The 20,833-nt window shown below is 64.4% G+C and overlaps 5 protein-coding genes across 5 annotated transcripts; 3 read left to right on the forward strand and 2 right to left on the reverse strand.

The window, feature by feature from the left end:
• Positions 1 to 2: 2 nt before the first annotated feature.
• On the forward strand, positions 3 to 2,019 carry PFL1_06539 (uncharacterized protein; the record flags this gene model as incomplete). Its single annotated transcript, XM_007884082.1, has 5 exons — positions 3 to 38; positions 129 to 197; positions 302 to 368; positions 482 to 1,890; positions 1,990 to 2,019. The coding sequence occupies 5 exons, from the start codon at positions 3 to 5 to the stop codon at positions 2,017 to 2,019; spliced, it is 1,611 nt and encodes a 536-aa protein (XP_007882273.1).
• A 539-nt stretch (positions 2,020 to 2,558) lies between these two features.
• Positions 2,559 to 4,637, reverse strand: PFL1_06540 (uncharacterized protein; the record flags this gene model as incomplete). Its single annotated transcript, XM_007884083.1, has 1 exon — positions 2,559 to 4,637. One exon carries the CDS (start codon positions 4,635 to 4,637, stop codon positions 2,559 to 2,561), a length of 2,079 nt encoding a protein of 692 aa, XP_007882274.1.
• Positions 4,638 to 11,945: 7,308 nt separating this feature from the next.
• PFL1_06541 (uncharacterized protein) lies at positions 11,946 to 14,219 on the forward strand (the record flags this gene model as incomplete). Its single annotated transcript, XM_007884084.1, has 1 exon — positions 11,946 to 14,219. One exon carries the CDS (start codon positions 11,946 to 11,948, stop codon positions 14,217 to 14,219), a length of 2,274 nt encoding a protein of 757 aa, XP_007882275.1.
• A 55-nt stretch (positions 14,220 to 14,274) lies between these two features.
• On the reverse strand, positions 14,275 to 15,232 carry PFL1_06542 (uncharacterized protein; the record flags this gene model as incomplete). The annotated part of the gene is made up of 3 exons (XM_007884085.1): positions 14,275 to 14,540; positions 14,636 to 14,884; positions 14,977 to 15,232. The coding sequence occupies 3 exons, from the start codon at positions 15,230 to 15,232 to the stop codon at positions 14,275 to 14,277; spliced, it is 771 nt and encodes a 256-aa protein (XP_007882276.1).
• An 823-nt stretch (positions 15,233 to 16,055) lies between these two features.
• On the forward strand, positions 16,056 to 20,185 carry PFL1_06543 (uncharacterized protein; the record flags this gene model as incomplete). Its single annotated transcript, XM_007884086.1, has 3 exons — positions 16,056 to 18,846; positions 18,937 to 19,741; positions 19,816 to 20,185. The coding sequence occupies 3 exons, from the start codon at positions 16,056 to 16,058 to the stop codon at positions 20,183 to 20,185; spliced, it is 3,966 nt and encodes a 1,321-aa protein (XP_007882277.1).
• Positions 20,186 to 20,833: the final 648 nt, after the last annotated feature.

Genomic DNA, 20,833 nt, shown 5'->3' on the forward strand with positions numbered 1-20,833 from the left:
CCATGCCTTCTGCAGCGCAGCACCAGCACCCAGAGCCAGTGGGTTGACTGGCACACAACCCCAATGGCGAGCACTTCGAGAACCTCGCAACCGCTGATCCACCCTCGCCCCGCCTGTAACCCTGCCAGCTCTTCACGGCTCAGCTGGCCGATGTTAGCACCCTTGCCACCCTGCTGCGCTCCGTCGCCCTCTGTCCAGTGAGTTACATAGCTGCAGCCAGTGCCCACGCACACCTCTTTCGCCTTCTTTCCCCCGCGCCGACCCACGCCTTGAATCCGTCTATTTGTCCTCGCCAATCAAGCACGCCATCGTCACCGCTTCCGAAGATGGCCTCGAAGTCGTCACCGAGCTCAACCGCACAATACAGGGTGAGCTCAGGCGCGCCTCCCCTCTTGCTCGCTGCCCGAGCAGCCATTTCTCTCCCCACACCGCACTGACAGATCCATGCGCCTCTCTTGCTCTTGAAACCCCCCTTCGACAGCCCATGCCTACCTCTACGCCGACATCTTTGACCAGTACCATTTTATCCCGCCCCCAAAGCGGCCGCGCCACCGACATTCAGATGACGCCAACCGGTCCCCAAAGCGCCCAAAACGTCGATCCGACCTCGCCCCGTCATCGCAGAGCTCTTCGTCGCCGTCACCTTCCTCGCCAGCGTCGTCGCACGAGGTCGACGAGCTGCAACTTCGCACAGGCCTGACAGCAAGAGGAGCCGGCAACGGCCATGGCAACGCTCGCAACGCTCGCAACGCTCGCAACGACGATCAAGACAACGACGAAGACGACGACGACGACGAACCGCCCTCGGTCTCGTTCGAAGTCAACCTCCAGACATGGCTCTCCTGCCTCGACATTTTTGGCGGCGCCCATCCCTCCCGCCCGCATCCGGGAGGCAGTGGAGGCAGCACCGGCTCCAGCCTACGAGCTGCCACCAACTTTGGAACCGGCGGCAGCGGCGGCGGTGTTTCCTCTTCGTTTCGACGTCACCGCGACCGCGATCGCGCCGAGGATGACGGCTACGACACGCCGCAAGGCCCCTCGGCGGCAGCGCAGGGCGGGGCGGCAGCGACGACGTCAATGAAGCTGAGCTACGAGGGCACTGGACACCCGCTGGCTCTCGAGCTATGGCAAGATCCCAGCAAGGCGTCGACGGCGGCGGCGGCGACGGTCAAGACGCGCTGCGAGATTGCGACTTACGACGCCACCTTCCTCACCGACCTCTCGTTTGACCCTCAATACCTCACCGGACAGGTCATCCTTCCATCCCACGTCCTCCATACGGCCTTCGGGGAGCTCGAACATAGCTGCAGCAGACTCGGCATCTTTGTTCAGCCGCCACCATCGGCGTCGCAGCAGCAGCAGCAGCAGCAGGCATCGGCAACGACATCGGTGCGATCGACGACGGCCCCGGGAGCGGGTAAGCTGCACTTGCGTGCTGTAGGTGATACGGGCGAGAGCGAGATGGAGTTCCCCTACACGCCATCAACATCATCAAGTGCCACCACCACCACCTCGTTCTCGAACGCACCCGGCGCCGGAGGCTCGTCCTTGTCATCAATGACAACAACGACGACGACTGTGATGGAAAAGTTTCTGTGCACTTCGTCAAGTCGGTTGTGGTGGTACGCCTTTAACCTCGTGGGCAAAGTCATGGGCTGTCTCAAGAGCTCGGTCAAGACCAGCCTTCGAATCGACCAGGAAGGTCTCTGCAGCTTCCAGTTCATGATTCTCCTCCAGCCCCTTCCGAACACCGCCACCGGTGGCGGCGGCACGGGGACGGGAAGGTCGTCAGTCACACCTGCCCCGCCACCTGCACTACCGCTGGCATCGAGAGGACGACATCAGCATCAAGGGGAGAGGGAAAACGAGTATGCCTTCGTCGAGGTCCTGGTACGTTTTTTTCCCCTCTATTCCCAATCCTTATCATGATCGGGACACGCTCGACTAACGATCCTCGCCGCTCCCTCCCCGCCATCCTCGCATCGACAGTGTGTCCCTCTGGACGATACCCTTCTCTGATCCCACCCTTCCCTGCCAGCCCGACTCGGCCCCCGCCCCTGGCATCGACGAATGCAGCAACATATTCTGCGAGGCCAACCCCGCACCCGGGCCGGCCCGCTCTTTCGATTGATTAACGTATGCAGGAGAGTCTTTGCCCCAACGGTGGAACGAAGGCCTCTATGAGGGAGGGGAAAACGGAACGGGACGGGGAGGGACAAGGGAGCTATTATCGCGTCTACAAATGTATGCCGCCGCAGCGAGGTGGCGACGGTAGGTCCTGGCGCGTCTCGGCGGCCACTGTTAGGCCATGGCAAGGAGTGCAGGTCTTAGGATCAAAGGAAAGCGAGAGGAAGTGGCCGATGCAGCAATGCTGATGTACCGGTCTAGCCGGCCTGTCCAGCGGGCGAGATGGAGAGCAGGCCGCATTCGGGTGCATGCTTGCTTGGTTGGCTCTGATGGGGTCGGAGCCAAGGGCCGGGCTCCTCGGGACGCTCTTCAATGGTCATCAGATCGGTTGACCACTGGAGCGGCCACGTGACCGCTCGGCGAGCATCGGTCTATTGCTCGGACGACGACGCCGCTGCTGCGTCCTGATCACCGTGATGCCGCTCCTGGGAGTCAACCTCGAGCGCCAGCAGGCTCGCAATCCTCTCGAGACCGGCATCGGTGGCGCCGCGGACGTCTGACCTTCGCGCCGCAAATGCGCCCGGCCGGATACGCCGGCGGCCGTCGTCGGAGCGCGAAGCCGAGCGGCGGCGCACGCTCGGTACTAGCAACCCGGCATTGCGCCGCTGTCGTGCCTGCTCTAGGTCCTCGTAGGCCAATAGCATCTCGATTGGGATGCGCGGCGGTGGCGCGGCCTGCGCCGGCATCGCTTGCCCCGCTGTTGCAGCGGCCGCAGCGAGCCCCGCTTCAATTCTTGGCGATAAGCGAGGCGGCAACCCGCTATGCGTCGGACCGGGCGGCCATGCGCGGAAGGCGCCGTGGGCGTCGTACCCGGCACTGCCATCGGCGTCAGCGTCGGTGCCGCCGCCACCGTCGTCGTCGTCCGAATAGACGTCCGAGTCGTATGAGCCAGATCCGGAGCCGGATCCCGACGCCGCGGAACCGGACTGGGTCCGCGCATCGCCGCTCCTGCCCGAGGATCCAGAGCCCGAATGGAAGCCTGCGTCGCCGTTGGAGCCTGGCTCGCGCTCGGCAGACGACCAGCTGCTGTCGGCGTCCATCTCGGACGAGCTGAGCGAGTCGCCGCGGCCGCGTGACGAGCTCGAGCTGGCCCACGCGGTGGGCCGATCCCCGCGGTGGTGCTGCAGCGCGTCGAGGTGGATGCGTTCCCACCACTCGGCCAACAGGTCGACCTCGCCCACACCGCGGCGGGGTTCGGAAGAGCCGCCGGCCGAGGATGACGAGCCGCTGGACACGTGGCTCGAGGAGACGTTGGTGGCGGCGGCGCGTGTATCCGCGTTGCCGCGGTATTGCCGCCGCTGGCCCACCTCCTCACCAGCAGGCAGCCTCACTGGCCGAATGACGAGCTTGTCGTCGCGGATGGGCGCAATTTCCTCGAGAATCCGGTGGCAGGTCGATGGGCTGGCCCGAATGACGATCCGGCGGATGCGGCCGCTACCGAGCAGCAGCAGTAGGTGCGAGCGCGGAAGGATCGGCCCGTCTGCTGCGGCATCTTGTACAGGCGGCGAGCGAGGATAGCTCAAGACGATGTGGGTGAGCGAGGTGAGCTGCGCGAGATGGTGGACGAGGCGCCCGTCAAAGTTGGCCAAGTGCAAGTGCGTCAGCGACAGCGTCGCCGAAGGACGCGACGGTCGTCCTCGCGAGTCCGACGATCCAGACCCGCTGCTGGACGACGACGTGTCAGCTTGAGCGGGCGACAGACCGTCCGAAGCCGAGCCGCCGCTGCTCTCGCCGGCCGTGGGCCTCGCCATGCTGCTGTTGTTGAGTAGCGCCTGGATCGTCGGATTGTTCTGGAGCGCGGCGGTCATCGTTTGGCGGTGCCGGCTGACGAGGCCGTCGAGGTCCGAGGCACGGCCGACGCCGATCAGGCTGACCTCGCGCGCCGATGCCGTCGAGTATAGTCCCGGCGACCAGTCGTCGAACATCGAGCGCGACAGCAAGAGGTGGGTGGCATTGGGACACAGGGGCAGGATCGCATCGGCGCGCACGCCTGTCCGGACACCACTGAATGCACCTGCCCCGTAGTCTTCAGGATCCCTGCCGGCGCCGCTGCCCCCATGAACAGTCATTGCAGCGTCACTGTGGTGGGGGATGATGGCGAGGTGACGGACGCAGCGACCGTATCGCGGGCTGCTCGAGAGCGTGATGGCGAACGCGGCCACGGCTCGACCGTCTCGCAGCACGACCGAGCGGTAGAGGGCGCGCGCGAACGTCTCATGGTAGGCATGCGAGAGCAGGCATAGGCGGGCTAGCTGGGACGAGGAGAGCGGCGGATGCGAGGTGGCACGCCACGGCGACGGCTCTTGGCGGCTGTCGGGCCGCGTAGAGACGGCGGACAGATGGAGGATGTACTCAACGAGCTCCTGCGGCAGGCGAGCTGCTACCGAGAAGGCGGGCGCGGTGAGCTGGCCAGGTCCCGGGCGGTCCGAGGGCGACCGCCGCAGATCCATTTCCGTGGTGTGCGCTGACGTCGGCGGCGGCGGCGCGAAAAGGACGAGAAGCAGAGTCCGAGCCTGAGACGGCAAGACAGGATCGTGTTGAAGAAGCCTCCGCCAACAGGCTGGATTGCCAGGCGGCTATGCTGTCGCTTCGTCTCTCCACGCGTCGTTCTGGCAAAAGATTGGCGGGGCGCAAAGTGGAAAGGCGTGGAGCAAGTCGATGCCGATCGGCAGGCAAGGATGACCAATGGCGATGGCGATAGCTGGGATGAAATGCGAATCAGGCCAATGTAACGGGGCGATGGACGATGATGTTGGAGCCGGTCCGAGAGGATGAAGTGGAAGAAGCGGCGTTGAGAAGGGGGTGCTTCGAGGTAATCCGCTTCGGATGAGAGGGATTTCCAGGAGAGGGGAACGCGGCAGATGTTGGCGGATGCGATGATGGCGGTGGCCAGTGGGATCGAGCTGCTCCGGATGAGATCTTCTACTCTTTCTGCTCGACCAACCGCAGGTCAGAGAGACGGGCAGGCGACTAAGCAGGCAGGCAGGCACCTAGGAGGGAGGGAGCAGACGGGGGCCGCGTGGTACTAGCGGGTCGCGGTAAGGGAGGCTGAGGGTCGCGTGTTGGGCAGCCACCACAAGGGGCAGCAGCGGCGGTGGTCGTGGGTCGATCTATCGGTCGGTCGTTGCCGTCTGTGATGATGGTGTTGTTACAGAGATCGAGTCGAGGCGGAGCAGGAGAAGAAGAGGGACGAGTGTAGCAGACGGACGAAGAGGGTTGCGGCGCATTGCGCGGACCCGCGAAGCCTGACCCGGGTGCGGTGGTGCAGAGAGGTGGATGCAGCCAGGAATCCAGCGGCAGGCAGTCACAGAGTGGGCAGACGAGGTTGCGGGTGCTGCAGCTGTCGATAGCTTGCTCGCTCGCTCGTAGTAGTCGCCGCGGTCTGCCCAGCTGCGTGGGTGTTCCGCTGTTTCGGGCGAGGCGGTTGCAACGAGGCTAGCTTGCCAATGGTTGCAGCGCAGCGCTGTCAGCGTGCCGGTCCGTTGGGTCCGCCGGTCGATGGCGGCGGCGAGAGAGAGTAGTAGGTGCAGCAGGTGCAGTCCAGGTTGCTGGTACCGGTGGCTAAGTACTGCTTCTTGGAGACCCGCCTGAGCTGTTTAGCTTGTCCTTCTTCAAGCCGTGGCGACCCCGGCCCCAGCTCATGCGTTGGCGGCGAAGGGGTCCAGCCACACCCTATCAGTCTCTTCGAAGCAAGCCTCCCCCTGCGGTCAAGAGCGACCGAAGCAGCCGACGACGGATGGCACGACGCGCCAGCAGGGAGAAGCAAGCAGCAAGCAGCAAGCCAGGCGCCAGCAGTTGCGCGGCTGGCCTGACGAACGATGTGGTGGGGCAGGCGGCCCTGGCCTGGAAACGAGCGACGGGCTGCAAGGACCACGCGCTGGCTGAATGGGAGCTGTCGGCGAATGGGATGAATGAAAGGCAGATCGGCGGCGGCGGCGGCGGCGGCGACGACGAAAGCGGGCGAAGTGAGGAGGAGAGTGGGGGCAGCGCAGAGCAAGGAAGCAGGTGACGAAGAGCTAGCAGCAACGGCAGCAGCAACAGCAGCAGCAGCCACACGCCGCTCCCTCGGGCAATCGTCGTTGCAGCTGCAGCGGGGCAGGCGGGCAGGGCAGGGCTCTCGTGCGATCGTCCAGACTGTTCGCCACCGCCGCAAAGGCGCACCTCAAACCAGCGCGAGAAGGGCGGGCTCTCGCCGGGACGAGGAGCACCAGCCGGTCTGCTCCCCGATGGCTCACAGAGCGGCTACCGACCAGCAGCGGATCAGCCGTCGTTGGACGTGGCACCGAGGAGCGGCGTACACCTTGTTGGCCAAGGCAACGGAACCAGCCGATGGCCGATGGCTGTGGCTGCTGCTATCGATGGCGCAACAAGGGCGTGCCTGCCGTGCTGCTGGCCTCTGCGCGTCTAGCTCCAACCTCTGGCGTAGACAGCAGAAGTGAGTCGGCAAAACAGCGCCTTGGCCGAGCGCAGAGGGCGACAGCCGACACGGCGGACGGTCGAGGCCTGGGTGCGGCGGGTGTCGGCAGCGTCCCAGAAGTAGGGGAGAGGCAGGGCGCGCGGCCAGGCCGGGCAGCAACGAGCGCCCAGGAAAGCTAGAAGAGGCGAGGGGGGGGAGAGCGGGTGCGAGGGCGCACGAGAGCGAAGGGCAACGAACTGTCGATGGGGGTCGGAAGGGAGGAGGAGGGAGAGAGGGGCAAAAGCTCGGACGACGACAACAGCAGCAGAAGCAGGAAGCGCTGAGCACCACGACGCAGGCAGGCAGGCAGGCCACCAGGCTGCTGCCGCCCCACTGCTTGCTTGCTCAAGGTTAGGCTCGGTGCGGCGGGCGATGAAGAGGCGGGCGTCGTGGAAACCATATGGATGCGGCGAGAACCATGGTTGTACAGTCATGGAGCGACCAGGGCTGACCAGGGTAGGGTCCTCGGCCGGGGTGGCAGCCGCACCGCACCGAGAAGATCAGAGAGAGAGAGGAAGAGAGGAAGACTCTGGTCCCTAGCCTGGCGCTCGCCTGCCACACACGTACAGTACTCTCTCTTCTCTCCGCTGCCGATGTGCCAGCAGCCGCTCATTCGCGGACGTGCGTGCACCAAGAGAGGAACCGGCCCCGCCTCTCCGCAAGAACCGCTTTGCTGGGACGGCAGCCACCTGCATGACGCTCGCCTGCTGCTCGAGCGACCACGTCGCAGACAGGCCGGCAGCCAGCAGCCAGCAGCCAGCAGCCAGCAAGAAACAAGCAAGCAAGCAAGCAATCAGACGCACGACAACGACGAAATAGAGTTCGCGCTTGTACGCGAGGGCCGAGACCGCCGCTACTGCTGCCGCTGGTGCGACAGAGCACCGATCGTCTACCACCATCTGTTCGTTTTTGTTCGCACATCGTATCGATATCGGATGGGACATCGGGCCGACGGCTGGTGGCACACTGGTACCGGTAGAGAGCGACGGCGGGGTGTCTCTCCTGAATCGGTCCGTTTGTGGCTTTTGCTGGTGCTGCTGGGGCTGCTGGTGCTGGTGCTGGTGCTGGTGCTGGTGCTGGTGCCGGTGCTGCCGCTGCCGCTGCTGGTGGTGCTGGGTTTCACGCAGTCTGAAAGTCGGGTTTCGGAGTATCGGATTTCAGCTGGCAAAGCTCAACAAGCGTGTTCGGACACGCTTGTAAAATAATCGAAAGTTGGATCCATCTCCGCAGCCGAAATTTCGCTTCTACGACTAGCGGTCCTCCACTTTCCGATTATCCGAACCCACTTGAAAATTCCGCTAGCTAGTGGCGCATAATCGATTATTTTGAAAAATCGAAGCTGAGTTGAAACCCCCTTCTATCTGACTCTGCTGCTGCTGCAGCTCTCGGTACGTAGAGTTTCACGACGGTGCGGTTCAGCAAACAAAGGCAGGGCGCGCCGCACGCACATGGTCCCCCGTCGGCCTCGACACCGACCGCCGATCTGGGCCCAGCTGTCGGTTGGATAGATGACGACTAGCAGGCTAGCCAAGGCTGCAAAGAGGCGCGTCCGTCGCCTTTTGTCTGAGCTGCCGATCCACGGTACCGTCCAGCAACAGCAGGCAGGCAGGCAGGCAGCCCGCCCGCCTGATCTGGCGCCAGGTTCCTGTTCCCTCTGGCACCTCGTTCCGCTTTCTCGGGGCCAGCGAAACCCAAGGCAGAGGTACGCACCGGCCCCTCGTGCCAATGTCCAGCAGCGCCCCCTCCCCCCCGGTCTTTTTTCGAGTTCCTCGGTCAGCCTTTTCCTTTCCGAGCTCGCTGGACGCTCTAGACTCATGCCCATCTTCGCCGTTCCTCTGCCCCTCTTGAGTGCTCTGCAGCAGCAACACACAGTTGGCCGCGCTGCGAGGCTGGCAGAGACGAGCGGGCCCCGGGCTGCTGTGACCGAAACCGCCCCTGCGGCTCGCCCACTACTGCAGGCCGGTCGAAGACGCACATCATGCGACGGGGACGGGTGCGGCGCGATGCTTTGCGGCGCGATGCTTTGCGGCGCGGCGTGGCGCGATGCGATGCGATGTGATGCGAGGCGCGACCAGCAGGCGAGGGCGGAAGTTGGCCACCACGGCCCTGCCTCTCTGTATGTACAGCAGCAAGAACGCAGGGGCAACGGGCGGGCGGGGATGGCGGGTGCTGAAACCTTGCTTGACCATCTCTCCATCTGGCCTCGACTCAAGCGGCAAGAGCAGCCAAGTCTGGCCGATACCTACGAACCGGTACCGGGACCGCTGCGCCTTTGTCGTTTCTGCTCACCCGCCCCGCCCCGCCCTGGCCGGCTTTCATGCAGACCTCCTGGCCCAGGAGGCCGGATACGGTAGACAGGGCAGGTAAAGAAACCACCTACATACACTCACAGTACCTACCTCGACGCCAAGAAGGCGGCAGCACGACCGTCCATGATCACAAGCAAGGTCCGCCCGCTTGATCCCGACGTGCGTGTCGGCCAGCTCATGATGAGCAGGTAGGGTTCGTGTCATCCGGCCCAAAACCTCGATGCGCGGGTGACATGCGATGCGGACACCGAACCGTGCCGCCTCCTTCCCATCTTGGGCTTCAAGAGAGGTCCGGGCAGCGAGACACGAGCTCGGTGGATGCGACGAGCATTGTTCATTGTTGTTGCGCCATCGTCATGCGCGAATGTCTGAGCTGACGACCGCCATATCCGTCGCAACCAAGAAGAATCGTGGACAAGGTGCCGTCCGCACATCTGACGGACCTCCCGAATGCACGGCAGCTCTACTCGTCAAGTGCAGCCCGCTACGGTACGATGACCACCCACCGCGTCCTAGCTGCGGCCTCCGAATAATGTCGCTCGATGGATACAGGTCCTCGGATCCCCGCGACAGCCTACCGACGACGGCACGAGAGTGACGACCGTGGCGATGGCGGAGGACAGGTTGCGAGCCACGGCGATCAAATATCGATGAGCGGGAGGGGGATTGGGGAGGAGGGAAACCAACGTTGATGCCCCCTTTTGCCCTCTCTCTCGCTTTCGGTGCGCTCCATCTCACAAAGCGCACAGACAGGACCGAGGCGCCGCCAATAATCATCTAAGTTAGGCCCGCATCCTGACGCGAGCCGCCCTCAGACACCGCACACGCCGACAAAGACGGCCTCGCCTTACATAGCTAGCTTGCATCCATGCCTCGGCCGTTTGCAACTCCGACGGTCCCGGCGTGTGGCCGAGAGCGTCCCTGGATCGTTTATCCAGGCAGCAACAACACGATCCGCCCACAACGTGGTCGCGCTGCAGTCGAAGGATCAGAGAGCGATACGGTACGATCACGCCGAGCCCAGCAGGTGCTCATCGCCGGCGCCAACGCTACCGGAAGGGCGACGGGAGTGATGGCAACCTCGCTTCGTCGTTTGCCCCGGCCCATGTCCGAACACACCATCATCTTGTGTCTATGTAGCTATCCTCGGTCGTGTGGTCGCGGATCTGACCTTGGAAGGTCACACCTAGACTCGACACTCTCCCCCTTCCCTCTGACCCGTTCCATAGCCTGCTTGCAGACGCACAAGATGTTCGAATGAGAAGGCGCGCTGCGTTGGCATGCATGCGGTGCAATCGCGTGGCGCCGGGTGCGGTGAACCGCGGGATACCCTCTACGCACCTCCTGCGACGACAGAAAGTCTTGGACCACCGACGCTGGGCAGATCCGATCAAGAATAAGAATGATTGCAGGCGCACTGGATCTTGGCTCTTTGCCCGTTGTCAGGTAGAGCGGCGCACCGAGGAACCGAAATGAGACGCGGCACTGCAGGAAGGCGAGCGAGGAGCGCCTGACTGGTGATGTCGCGCCACCCGACCGACCCTCCCTACCTCCGCCATCCTTGCGCTGGGGGCCAGTCTGGTCCCATGTGAAGGCGGCTCCCGCACGGTCTCGCCCTGTTGCATGCGCGAGGAATGCCGGCTGCCCCTAGCGCTGGCGGGACCGCGAGGAAGAGTGCAGTTGGCTACTGTAGCCTGCTGCCTTCTTGCTCCAACCGATCCGCAGCAGACTGGGAACAACCCGAGCGAGCGGTACAAACAAACACCTCTCTGGCCAGACGAGATGGCCCATGGGGATCTTGGCCCACGTCCATACCTACTTTCACAACCCAGGCGACTCCAATGTCCGCGACGGCGTGCCAAGCAACACTTTGAGATCCGTAAATTGAGCGAGACCGAGACGCGCACAAATGAGTCTTAGTGTTGCTTTCTGACATCCAACAACACCGCGCGATCTTTGTTCGTACATGTACATGTATGCTGCATGGCATGCTCATGGCACTGCTGTGCGAGACGTTGCCAGGCGATAGGCCGAGGCGGCATCGACTCTTCTTCAGCCGCGCTTCGGCGAGAGCCCACGCGCGACCACCTTTGCTTGCCCAAGCTTGGACCTGATCCTTGGTCCTTTGACTGTTGGTCCTCGGTGGCGACATTCTCATCCGTGACCGCACAGGGGGGACTGCTTGTGCCTTTGACGAGTGGACAGCAGCCAGCTGCGAGCAAGAGAGGCACCCAGACCTATTCTCGGATGGCCGTCTTTGCCCCTTCTCGACTCGCGCTCGCAGCGACGAACACCGTACTGCTCTTATCCGATCTGTGCTCCGGGACTTGAGACCGCCTTGAAAGTGAGTACTTGCAGGGGAGGAGCCGGTTCGAGATCGGCATTTGCGACAGGCCGGAGACTTGCAGCAGACCAACACCGCCTGCACCGCGCGCAACCTGGTCGCTTGCGGCTGGGCCTGCTCGCTACCGCCATCGCGTCCGGTTGGAATGGCTGTCGACGGCATCGAGGTCTGACAAGTCTAAGAGCCTTAGTCTGTTTGATGTTGGGTGCCGCTGCTACCCCAGGCCCCTGCATCGCAGGCTAGCCAACCCGGCGGCGGTCAGCAGCCGCGGCTCTCTGATGGTCGTTGACGGGGTGACGAAGTGGGTGATGTCGGGGCCGTTGACGGGCGGCAGGCCCGATACCACATCCCCTTGCCGATGATGCCAAGATCGGGTAAGTGGAGGTGGTGCTGGGCTTTGGCAAGCGTTCGACCCTCGGCGCTCCTTTGGTGATTAGGCTGACCAAAGACCTTTGTTGGCCTCCAACACCTTTGCCTGCTGGCGATGCGGTCCCTCACACAGAGACCATGTCGCTGCCACCAATATCACCACCACAACCACCACCGCTACCGCCGGACTCTTAGGCCTGGATATCACCGCAACGATCGACGGCATCGCCACTACCACAGAGTCGTCGCCTAGCGCCAGAGCTGCCACAATCCTCGAGCCATGGACGAGGGCTGGATCTCGTCGCTGCGGTCGGCGGCAGTCCAGTCTCCCTCGACGATGCCGCTGCTGGGGCTCTTTGTCGTTGCCCTCTTGGGTCTCGTCAAGGGTACAAGGCAGCGCATCCTTTCAGGCCTGTCCAGCGTCTACGTCTTCCTATTCCACCGCCCGCTGCGCAACGACCCGCAGGCATTCCTCGTCTCGTCGCACTCGCACCCGCTGCCTGCCACCAGCTCGTTTCTCTCAGCGTGGCGAGCCAGGTCAATCCTATCCAGCGAGGCACGCAGCCGCGGCTTTGATAGCTTTGACCACCTGCGCAGGCGTGGGATCCACCATGAGCGCGACATCGACTGGACCAAGCCCGGCTCGCCCCGCCACGGCGATCTGATCGAGAGCTGGGACAGGATCGCAGAGTGGGACGCACGGTGCATTCACCCGTCCAAGCTGCAGACGTTGCGGCAGGTCGGTGATCGCCTTGCCGACACGGCTCTGGAGCAGGCCTCCAAGAGCCAGAAAGACCCCGATGATACCGACGTCCTTGGCCAGATCTATCGCCTCGCCCACGTCGGCGGCGACGAGGGTAACAACGGCAACGACAAAAACCCCGCCTGCTCGACATTCTGGAAGGCAGCGCGCGGACGTCCGCCGCCCGGGGCCGGAGCCCTCGGCCTCGAATGGTACGCCGAGCGCTCCCGTCGAAAGGGTGTCGTCGGTCAAGCGGTCGACCTTCATGCAAGGTGGCCGCAGCACCCGTCGTCGTCGGACATCGAAGAGCCTCCTCCTCAGCCCTGGCAGCCAGAGTCTTATTCTTCGTCATCAGAAGAGGCGCCGTCCCAGTCTGAGCTCGACGAGGAGCTCGAGGCCGAGGCTGCGGTGCTCCGTCGAGGGCAAGACGTCTTCTACAAGTACGCCGGCCCGATGCTCCTCTCGCTGCTGCACTTTAGCCTGGCAGGCGGTTTCGCATCGCCCCGCATCACCGAGGTGCTGCGCCAGACGGCGTACCTGGTCCCCGGAACGCGCAAGAGGCGGCAGAAGGAGGACGAGGAGCAGGGCCTTGACGACAAGGACGACGGGGCGAGAAAGGGCGAGGCTGGCACCGACGGCCTGCCCAAGATGGACAAGGCGCGCGCGGACCGCACCTGGTCTCGCCTGCTCGAGACGACCCAGTTTGTGCTCGACGTCATGGAGGCTCAAGGCAGCATGCGATTGCCCAGCAACGGACCCGAGTCGGGCGGCGAGGGATGGCAGAGCGCGACGCGGGTTCGCCTGCTTCACACGGCGGTGCGGCAGCGCGTGCTTCGGTCGGCCTCGTCGCCGCAGCGCGCCCATTCCGCGTTCGGCGGCTACGACGTCGAGCGCAATGGCGTGCCAATCAACCAAGAGGACCTGCTAGCCACGCTCTGCTCGTTTTCCGTCGCGCCCCTCGCTTCTCTTCAGGCCATGGGCATCAAGCCCACGCTGCGGGAGCGTGAGGACTTTGTCGCCCTCTGGCGCCATGTCGGCTTCTACATGGGCCTCGAGCCGGCGGTGCTGCGCGCCTGCTTTGGAAATGCGCAGACGGCTGATCGCACCCTCTGGTGCGCCATCCTCCACCTCTTCGGAGAGGTCGAGGTCAGTGGCAGCGGCAGCGGCGATGGCGCGCGAGCACACGACGACCAGGCAGAGGCTAGCAACGGTGCTGGACCGCCGACGACACCACCGGCGCCTCGCATCAAAGGTCCGACGATCCCCGTCCTGATCGCGTGTGCGGACCGCCCGCCGTTCCACACGCCGTTGGCGGCGCACTTTGCCATTTCTCGCCATCTGCTCGGACCCTCGCTGTCCGACTCCCTGGGCATACCGCCGACCGACGCGCTGCGCACGCTCATCACCGACGTGGCTTTCCTGGGGATGCGCATCCCCATATGGTTCGGACGCTTCTACCGCGCCGAATGGGAGCGGCAACGCCTCGTCCTCGCCCGGCCCCTGCTGCGCCGCCTGATTGTGTGGAGCATGGGCAACAAGCGGTCCAGGTTCGAGATGCCTCCGCGCGGCGCTCGGCCGTCGTCCGATCAGCCGCAGCAGGACAAGCCGAAAGAGCAGCAAGAGCAAGATTCGCCACCGCCCAATGTGGCGACGCACGGAGGAGGGCTGCAAGACGTGCCCGAGGATAGCGAGGACAACCTGCGCCTGGTGCGGCGGTGGCGCTGGCTGATGCGCGAGATGATCGCCGTGTGCGTGCTGGCCGGCGTCGTGGCGCTCGGCAGCGTCGTGTTGGCGGTCAGGCGGTTCTGGTAGATGCGTGGGAGGGCTCGCTGAATGAGAGTCGATCATTTGCTGTTTCTTCGATACATCACGGCATCTCAATTTCACCTATACACCGTCTCACATCCGCCGGATTGTCCCACGACGATTTCGCCGCTGCCCAGCGATGGAGCCAGTCGCGATATCGCTGGCGATACAGGCGTATCCTCTCGGGGATCCAGCGAGTCGCGAGATCGTCGACGACGTTGTCGAGGATGTTTGGGCTGGTGTCGGGATGGAGGTTGGCCAGGTTGGCTTCGAGGAGCGGCTGCAGTGAATGCGTGAGGGCCAAGACGTAGACGCCGCAGTCGCTGCCTGACGGTCAGCCGACGACGAGGGGACGGATAGAGAGGCACGGTGAGCCTCGGAGATGTCTGAGCGATCTGGCCGGCTTCGAGCGGATCACCCACCATTGTTCTGCCTGGGCAGTGTCTCTACTTGGTCGACGACCGTATTGGCCGTTGTCGCACCGCCTACACGACCCTGTGAACGATGATCGCGGGCGACGATGTCGACGATGGCTCTGGCGACGCTGTCGGCTGCCGCGCGGTTGGCGGGAGGCAGCGAGTCGAAGTGGATGCAGCGGCGGGTGGCGGTGTCGAAGAGGAGCAGGCTCCAATGAGAGGCATCTGACCCTACTCTTCCGTACCTGTCGCTGACTATCGATTTAGAGGCAAAGGCCATCGGACCGATCAACCATGATCGAGCTGGGTACGTCGGGCTGGGCTCTCGAGTGCTGCACTCGACTCACCCGGCAGGCAGAGCCACCTCTGGTCGATGGGCGGCAGGACCTGCTTGGCCTCTTGTGGATCATCGATGCTGACGAGCAACTCGACGATGGCAGGCGGCCACATTGCGATGCTGGCGGGCGCGGCAGCGGTCGAGTGGAGCCAGGTCGAGTGGAATGAGAGAAGGTTGTCGCCTACCCACTCGTCTGGTTCAATGGTGGCCAGGTCGGAGCGGCGCAGGTAGGCATCTCGGTAGGAGAGGGTGAGGGTATCGTCCATTTGCCTTTGTCGCTAGAGCGAGTCGGCGAGTCGGATGTTGGAGATGATGGTGTTGGTGGTTGTGGTTGTGGTTGTGGTTGTGGTTGTGGTTGTGGTTGTGGTCGAGGTGATGGGTGGCCAGTGCGAGGGGCGGCCCCAAATCCGGCGGACGGGCGTCATAGGCAGGCCTGCAGGCCCGCTGGCCTCCAAGCCCCGCAGCCTCTTGCGGCAAGCGAGGCCACCCTGACCTGCTGGTTTGCCAGCCAGCCAGCCACAGCCAGGCGCCTGTGTGCATCGCAGGTCCACCTACCTACCTCACGCCTGCCTCACCTTGGGCGACTCTGCTGGCTCGACTTCCGGCCATCATACCACCACCGCCGTCGGATGTTGCCCGACGTCCTCTCTCGCCTAGGTACCTATCTTCGCCCACGCAAAGCCTCTGTCGACCTCGCCGACAGCACAGCCCACGCCACCCGCCCAACCTCACTCCGGCCCAGCACAAGTTCCCAGCCTGGATTTGAGCATCACAATTCACCTCGCAGCTGCGCGAGTGCAGCCAATCACGCACGCCGGGCGATCCGGCCACCTCAGAAGGAGGGAATCACGTACTAGCTCGATCTCAACACGCAGACTACTACACACACTACTACTACTACGAACTCTGCTACTCTGCACTTCTGTCAGCTAGCTGGCCTCGGCGTTGCCGCGCCTGCTCAGCTCGGACCTTTGCTCGTGCTGCTGCTGCCTGTGCGCTGTATCTCACCACCACGCACACTCTACCCTGCTGTCCCTCCGCCACCGCCGCAGCGGCGTAGCAACACAGACGCAGACAGGCCCTTCACCCATGCCCGCCATCAAGAGCATCTTTCGAGGCTCAAACCACAACTCGCCCGCCAATACAAAGGCCAGGCGCAACAGCAACCCGAGCGCCGCAGCATCCGACGCAACCGAAACCGTAGCCTCGCCCTCGATCCCCTCGATCGACATCATCGACACCGCTAGCGCACCCGGACATCTGGACCCCACCACAGCACCGGCGGCACCACCGTCGACAGCCTTGGACGACTCGACCCCACGGCTCCGCTCCGACAGGCAGCTCGACTCCGTCAACGCCTTTCCGCTCGTCGACGAGCCCGACTACTACCCACCTCCAACCTCGTCCGCCGCATCCAAGGTCAGCAGCATCCTTCCCGGCCGCCGCAGCAGCGCCGCCGCCACCACCTCGAGGATGGGCCGACCCACCTCGGGCAACTCGCAGTGGACCGCCGAACCCACCTCTGGCAAATCGTCCCGCAGAGGATCCAAGACCAACCGCAGCGAAGACGGCCACGGTGGCAAGACCGAGGTGCTCAACCGCCATGAGCTCATGCGCCGCGCCATGGCAGCCGCAAAAGACCCCCTCGACGACGACGACGACGACGACGACGACGACGTCGACGACGAGCATGGTCGGCGCCGTGGCAACGGAGGCCTCAGCGACGACGAGGCCACGCCCATCAGCACCACCGCGCCGGGTTTCGACGGCTTCCAGACGCAGACCGCCGCCGCCAGCGATGGCCACGCCGCCCCAACGTCCAACGGCGCCGAAAGGCCAGCCAATGGCTCAACCGCCCCCGGTCATACGCAGTCCACCCGCGAATTCCCCAGCCTGGTGGCTACCTCGACGCCCTCCAAGTCGTCGACCCTGCCCTCCATCGTTACGCCCTCGCCCATACGCGCCGAGATGCCCCGGTCCGACTCTCTCGACGATGCCCTCGTGGCCCAGCCCATGTTCTCGCCCTCCTCTGGCCAGAGGCGCGGGTCCGAGATGGCGCGGCCCGACAGCAGCGACGAGTTCGAGGGCACGCCGCCCGTCCGCTCCAAGACTTTCCACGACGTCGTCAGCAACAATCACCTCAGCGCCGGCCCGCACATGTCCAAGAGCATGTCGGCCAGCAACTTTGACGGCGGCCAGCGCGGAAACGGCACTGGCAAGCTGGAGGCCCCCAGCTCGCCGCTGCTCAAGCCCGGCCGGCTCGCGCGGCTGCGCAAAAACAGCACCGACGGCGGGGCCAGCAAGACATCCAAGAAGGCCGCCGTCAACGGACCCGCGGGCGGCATCGCGGGGGCGCTTGCGGCCAGCGGCATGACGGGCATCGGTATCGGCCAGGCTGCAGCGGCGTCACACCACGCCGCCAACACGCTGCTGCCCGGCCCTCCGGCCTACGGCGATGCCGGGCGCTCATACCCCTCCACCGCCTCGTTCTCCTCGCCCAACACCGCTGCCTCGAACGGCGGAGCTGCGCCGGACCAGTCGGTGCGCCCCTTTCCGGCCAACGAGGACGCCGGTTACCAGGGCGGCATGTACCGCGATCCGTCGACGGGTACCGTGGTCGAAAAGTATGGCGACGACCGCGCAGGGCCCTACCGACCCCCGCTGCGGCCTGGCAGAGACCGCAGCGTCAGCAGCCTTGTGTCGTACGACGGCTCGGTCGCATCTGAGCGCTCGTCGGCGAGCGGGTTGGGCGCCGCGGCAGGCTTCGGAGCTGCCTCTGCAGCGCTGCTGGCCCCGATTGGCGCTACGCTGCCCGCTCCACACGGCCAGGGCTCGAACTATGGCGGCAGTGGTGGTGGAATTGGCGGAGGCGGCAATGGTGGTGGCAGCGGGGGCTTTGGCGGTAGTCACGATGGCGGTGGAGGCAGCGCAGGGCTGGGCGACGGGGTCAGTGCTTCGGGCAGCGGCCCCTCGATCGACACTGACGCCTGGTCCTCGGAGGACATGGGCCAGCAGATCACGGGCTTCGCCGTCGCCTCGTCGAAGCGCAACAAGGACTTCCACCAGCTCTTTCCCCAGGTGCCCGAGGACGACTACCTGATTGAGGACTACGGCTGCGCGTTGTCGCGCGAGATTCTCATCCACGGTCGGCTCTACATCTCGGAGAACTTTATCGCCTTCAACGCAAACATCTTCGGCTGGGTGACGAACCTCGTGGTGCCCTTTTCCGACATTGTCGCCATCGAGAAGCGGATGACGGCCTTCGTGATCCCCAACGCCATCCAGCTGGCGACGATCAACTCGAAGCACACCTTTGTGTCATTCCTCTCGCGCGATACGACCTACGACCTCATCGTCAACATCTGGCGCCTCTCGCACCCCGGTCTGCCCGCCAGCGCCGCCGAGCAGGCTGCCGAGCTGAGCGACGAGTACTCGGAGGACGACGACGGCGGCGACGGCGCCACGGCCGTCGACAAGTCCGAGTCCGTCGACGGCCACGGCCAGGTCAAGGCCAGCAAGCCCTCGAAACGCGCGCGACTCAAGCGCAAATTCAAGGGCACCAAGAACGGCATCCGCGACGAGAACCTGGCTGCCGCGGTGGCGGCGGCGGGCGGACCCGCTTCGGCGGCATCGGCTGCCAACGCCAACTCGGCGGCCGCCAAGGCCATCTCGCCGCTCATCACGCCGAGTCGGTCGCCCGCCCCCGGTGCCAAGCGGGCACCGCACCGCAAGACGAGCTGCCCGTGCGAGGACAACAAGGAGCACTACTCGACCGTCGTGCTCGACACCACCTATCCCGCCGTTCCTGAAAAGATCTACAACCTCCTTTTTACCACGGGCTTCATGAAGGACTTCTGGACCGACAACCAGAAGCTTTTCGGTGAGTCGGCTGCTGCGGCGGCCTCGATGCGCTCTGTTTCCTTGCGAACGCGCACCGCTGACCGATCCACCACGTTCCTCTCTGATGCAGAGCTGCAAATCTCCGAGTGGTCGCCGTGCTCGAGCAACAACAACATGCTGTCGCGCAACGTGTCCTACATCAAGCCGCTGACGGGCTCCTTTGGCCCCAAGCAGACAAAGTGCCACCTGAGCGACGAAAACATGCACGTCGACTTTGACAACTACGTCACCACCCTGACCACAACGCGGACGCCAGACGTTCCGTCGGGTGGCAGCTTCAGCGTCAAGACGCGCACCTGCATCACCTGGGCTGGCGGCGGCAACGTCAGCCGGGTCTATGTCACCTGCGGCGTCGAGTGGACGGGGCGTAGCATGATCAAGGGCATCATCGAAAAAGCGTGCATCGACGGCCAGAAGCAGTACTACAGCGACCTGGACAGCTCGGTGCGCGACTACCTCACCGAGCACACAAGCGAGTTCAAAGAGGAGGGCGACGACGCCAAGGCCGTCGAGGAGATTGCGCGCGCCGCCACGCCAGCCGTCGGAGTCGGCTCCAAGCAGCGGGCCGGCGATGGAGGACGAGGCGGGGACGAGTCCAAAGGCGGCGGCCACAGTGGCAGCGGCGGAGGCGGCGCCTCCTCGTCGGCCGCGGGCGGCAGCGGTGGCTCTGGAGGCGCCGGCGGCCTGCTCGACACCCTCACATCGACGGCGAGCGATGCTGCGTCGATGCTCTTTGACCTGGTGTCGTCGGCCGTCGAGGGTGTCTCGTCGCTTTTCACCGGCGGCGCCGACGGCGGGCCCAACGTCAAGATGCTGGTGCTGTCGAGCATCGTGGCGCTGCTGGTGCTGTCGAACCTGTGGACGTGGCGCAGCTCGTCGTCGGCGGCACCATCGCGCTCCTCGCTGCCGGCGGGCTACGTGTTCGCCGACGGCTACTATGCGCCGCCAGTGCCGCGGTATTATGCGGGGGGCCGGGCCCCTCGATGGCCCACGGCGGCGGCGGTGGCGCTGCGGGCGAAGAGGTGGCGAGGGCGGTGCGCGAGGTGCTCAAGGACTTTCTGCAGCCAAATGTGGCGGCGCAGCAATCCGAAGTCAAAGCTGTCGATGGCGGCAGCTCGGCGCCGCTGGACCACGAGGCAATCCGCAAGCTGCTCGACGAGGCAGAGGAAAGGGTGCAGCGCCTCAAGCGCGAGGTAGAGGCGCTCGAAGGGTGGAAGAAGACGATCGAGGGCGACGGAGCAAACGACGGCGCCAAAGGTGAGACCAAGGGCAAGGACAAGGGCAAGGACGGCAAGGCGACGGGCAAGCAGGAGCTCTGAGCGAGCGGACAGGCGCACTAGGACAAGGGGACAGGCAGAGACTCTGCTCTGTTGGCGACGGGACATTCCATACCTCCCCTCTTGAATTATCCATCATCCTCGATCCTCGGGCCAACTCACCGGCATGCCTTCGTTGTTTTCCATCTTCGCACGGTGTGGAATACAAAAGAGTAGGCACGCTGGACCCGGCGTTGCCGTCGACCGAAACCCTCTCGCCGAGCGGGTGATCCGAGAAGGCCATGGCAGGCGGCGTTCCCGGATGTGGGTCGGGATCCACGCCGCGGAATCAGTAGAAACCTTCCCGGGGAGGAAACACTGGAGCTGATCGATTGGGCTCGGCCCGGCTCGGTCGATCGTCAACGAGCATGCTACATCGGCCTCGCCCCGTTTCGTTCTCGGTCCGACCCGCCTTGGCACAGCACGGAAACCGCTTCTCGCCAGCGCAGCAGTGCCATAGAGCACGAGTGGAGTGCGGCGAGATCGCAGGAGGTTCTGTGGGCAGCACAGAGACTAGAGGTACGGCGGCGAGTCCGAGGTCAGAGTGAAAGGGTGCATCGTCGGACAGAGAGCGTTTTGGTACACACATACACCTCTTACTCCACAGCCGCGTACATTGGCGCGAATCCTCCAGCTCCATCACCACGGTGC

This window comes from Pseudozyma flocculosa (genome assembly GCF_000417875.1).
Source record: "Pseudozyma flocculosa PF-1 unplaced genomic scaffold scaffold00027, whole genome shotgun sequence".
In the NCBI taxonomy this organism is placed as follows: Eukaryota; Fungi; Basidiomycota; class Ustilaginomycetes; order Ustilaginales; family Ustilaginaceae; genus Pseudozyma; species Pseudozyma flocculosa.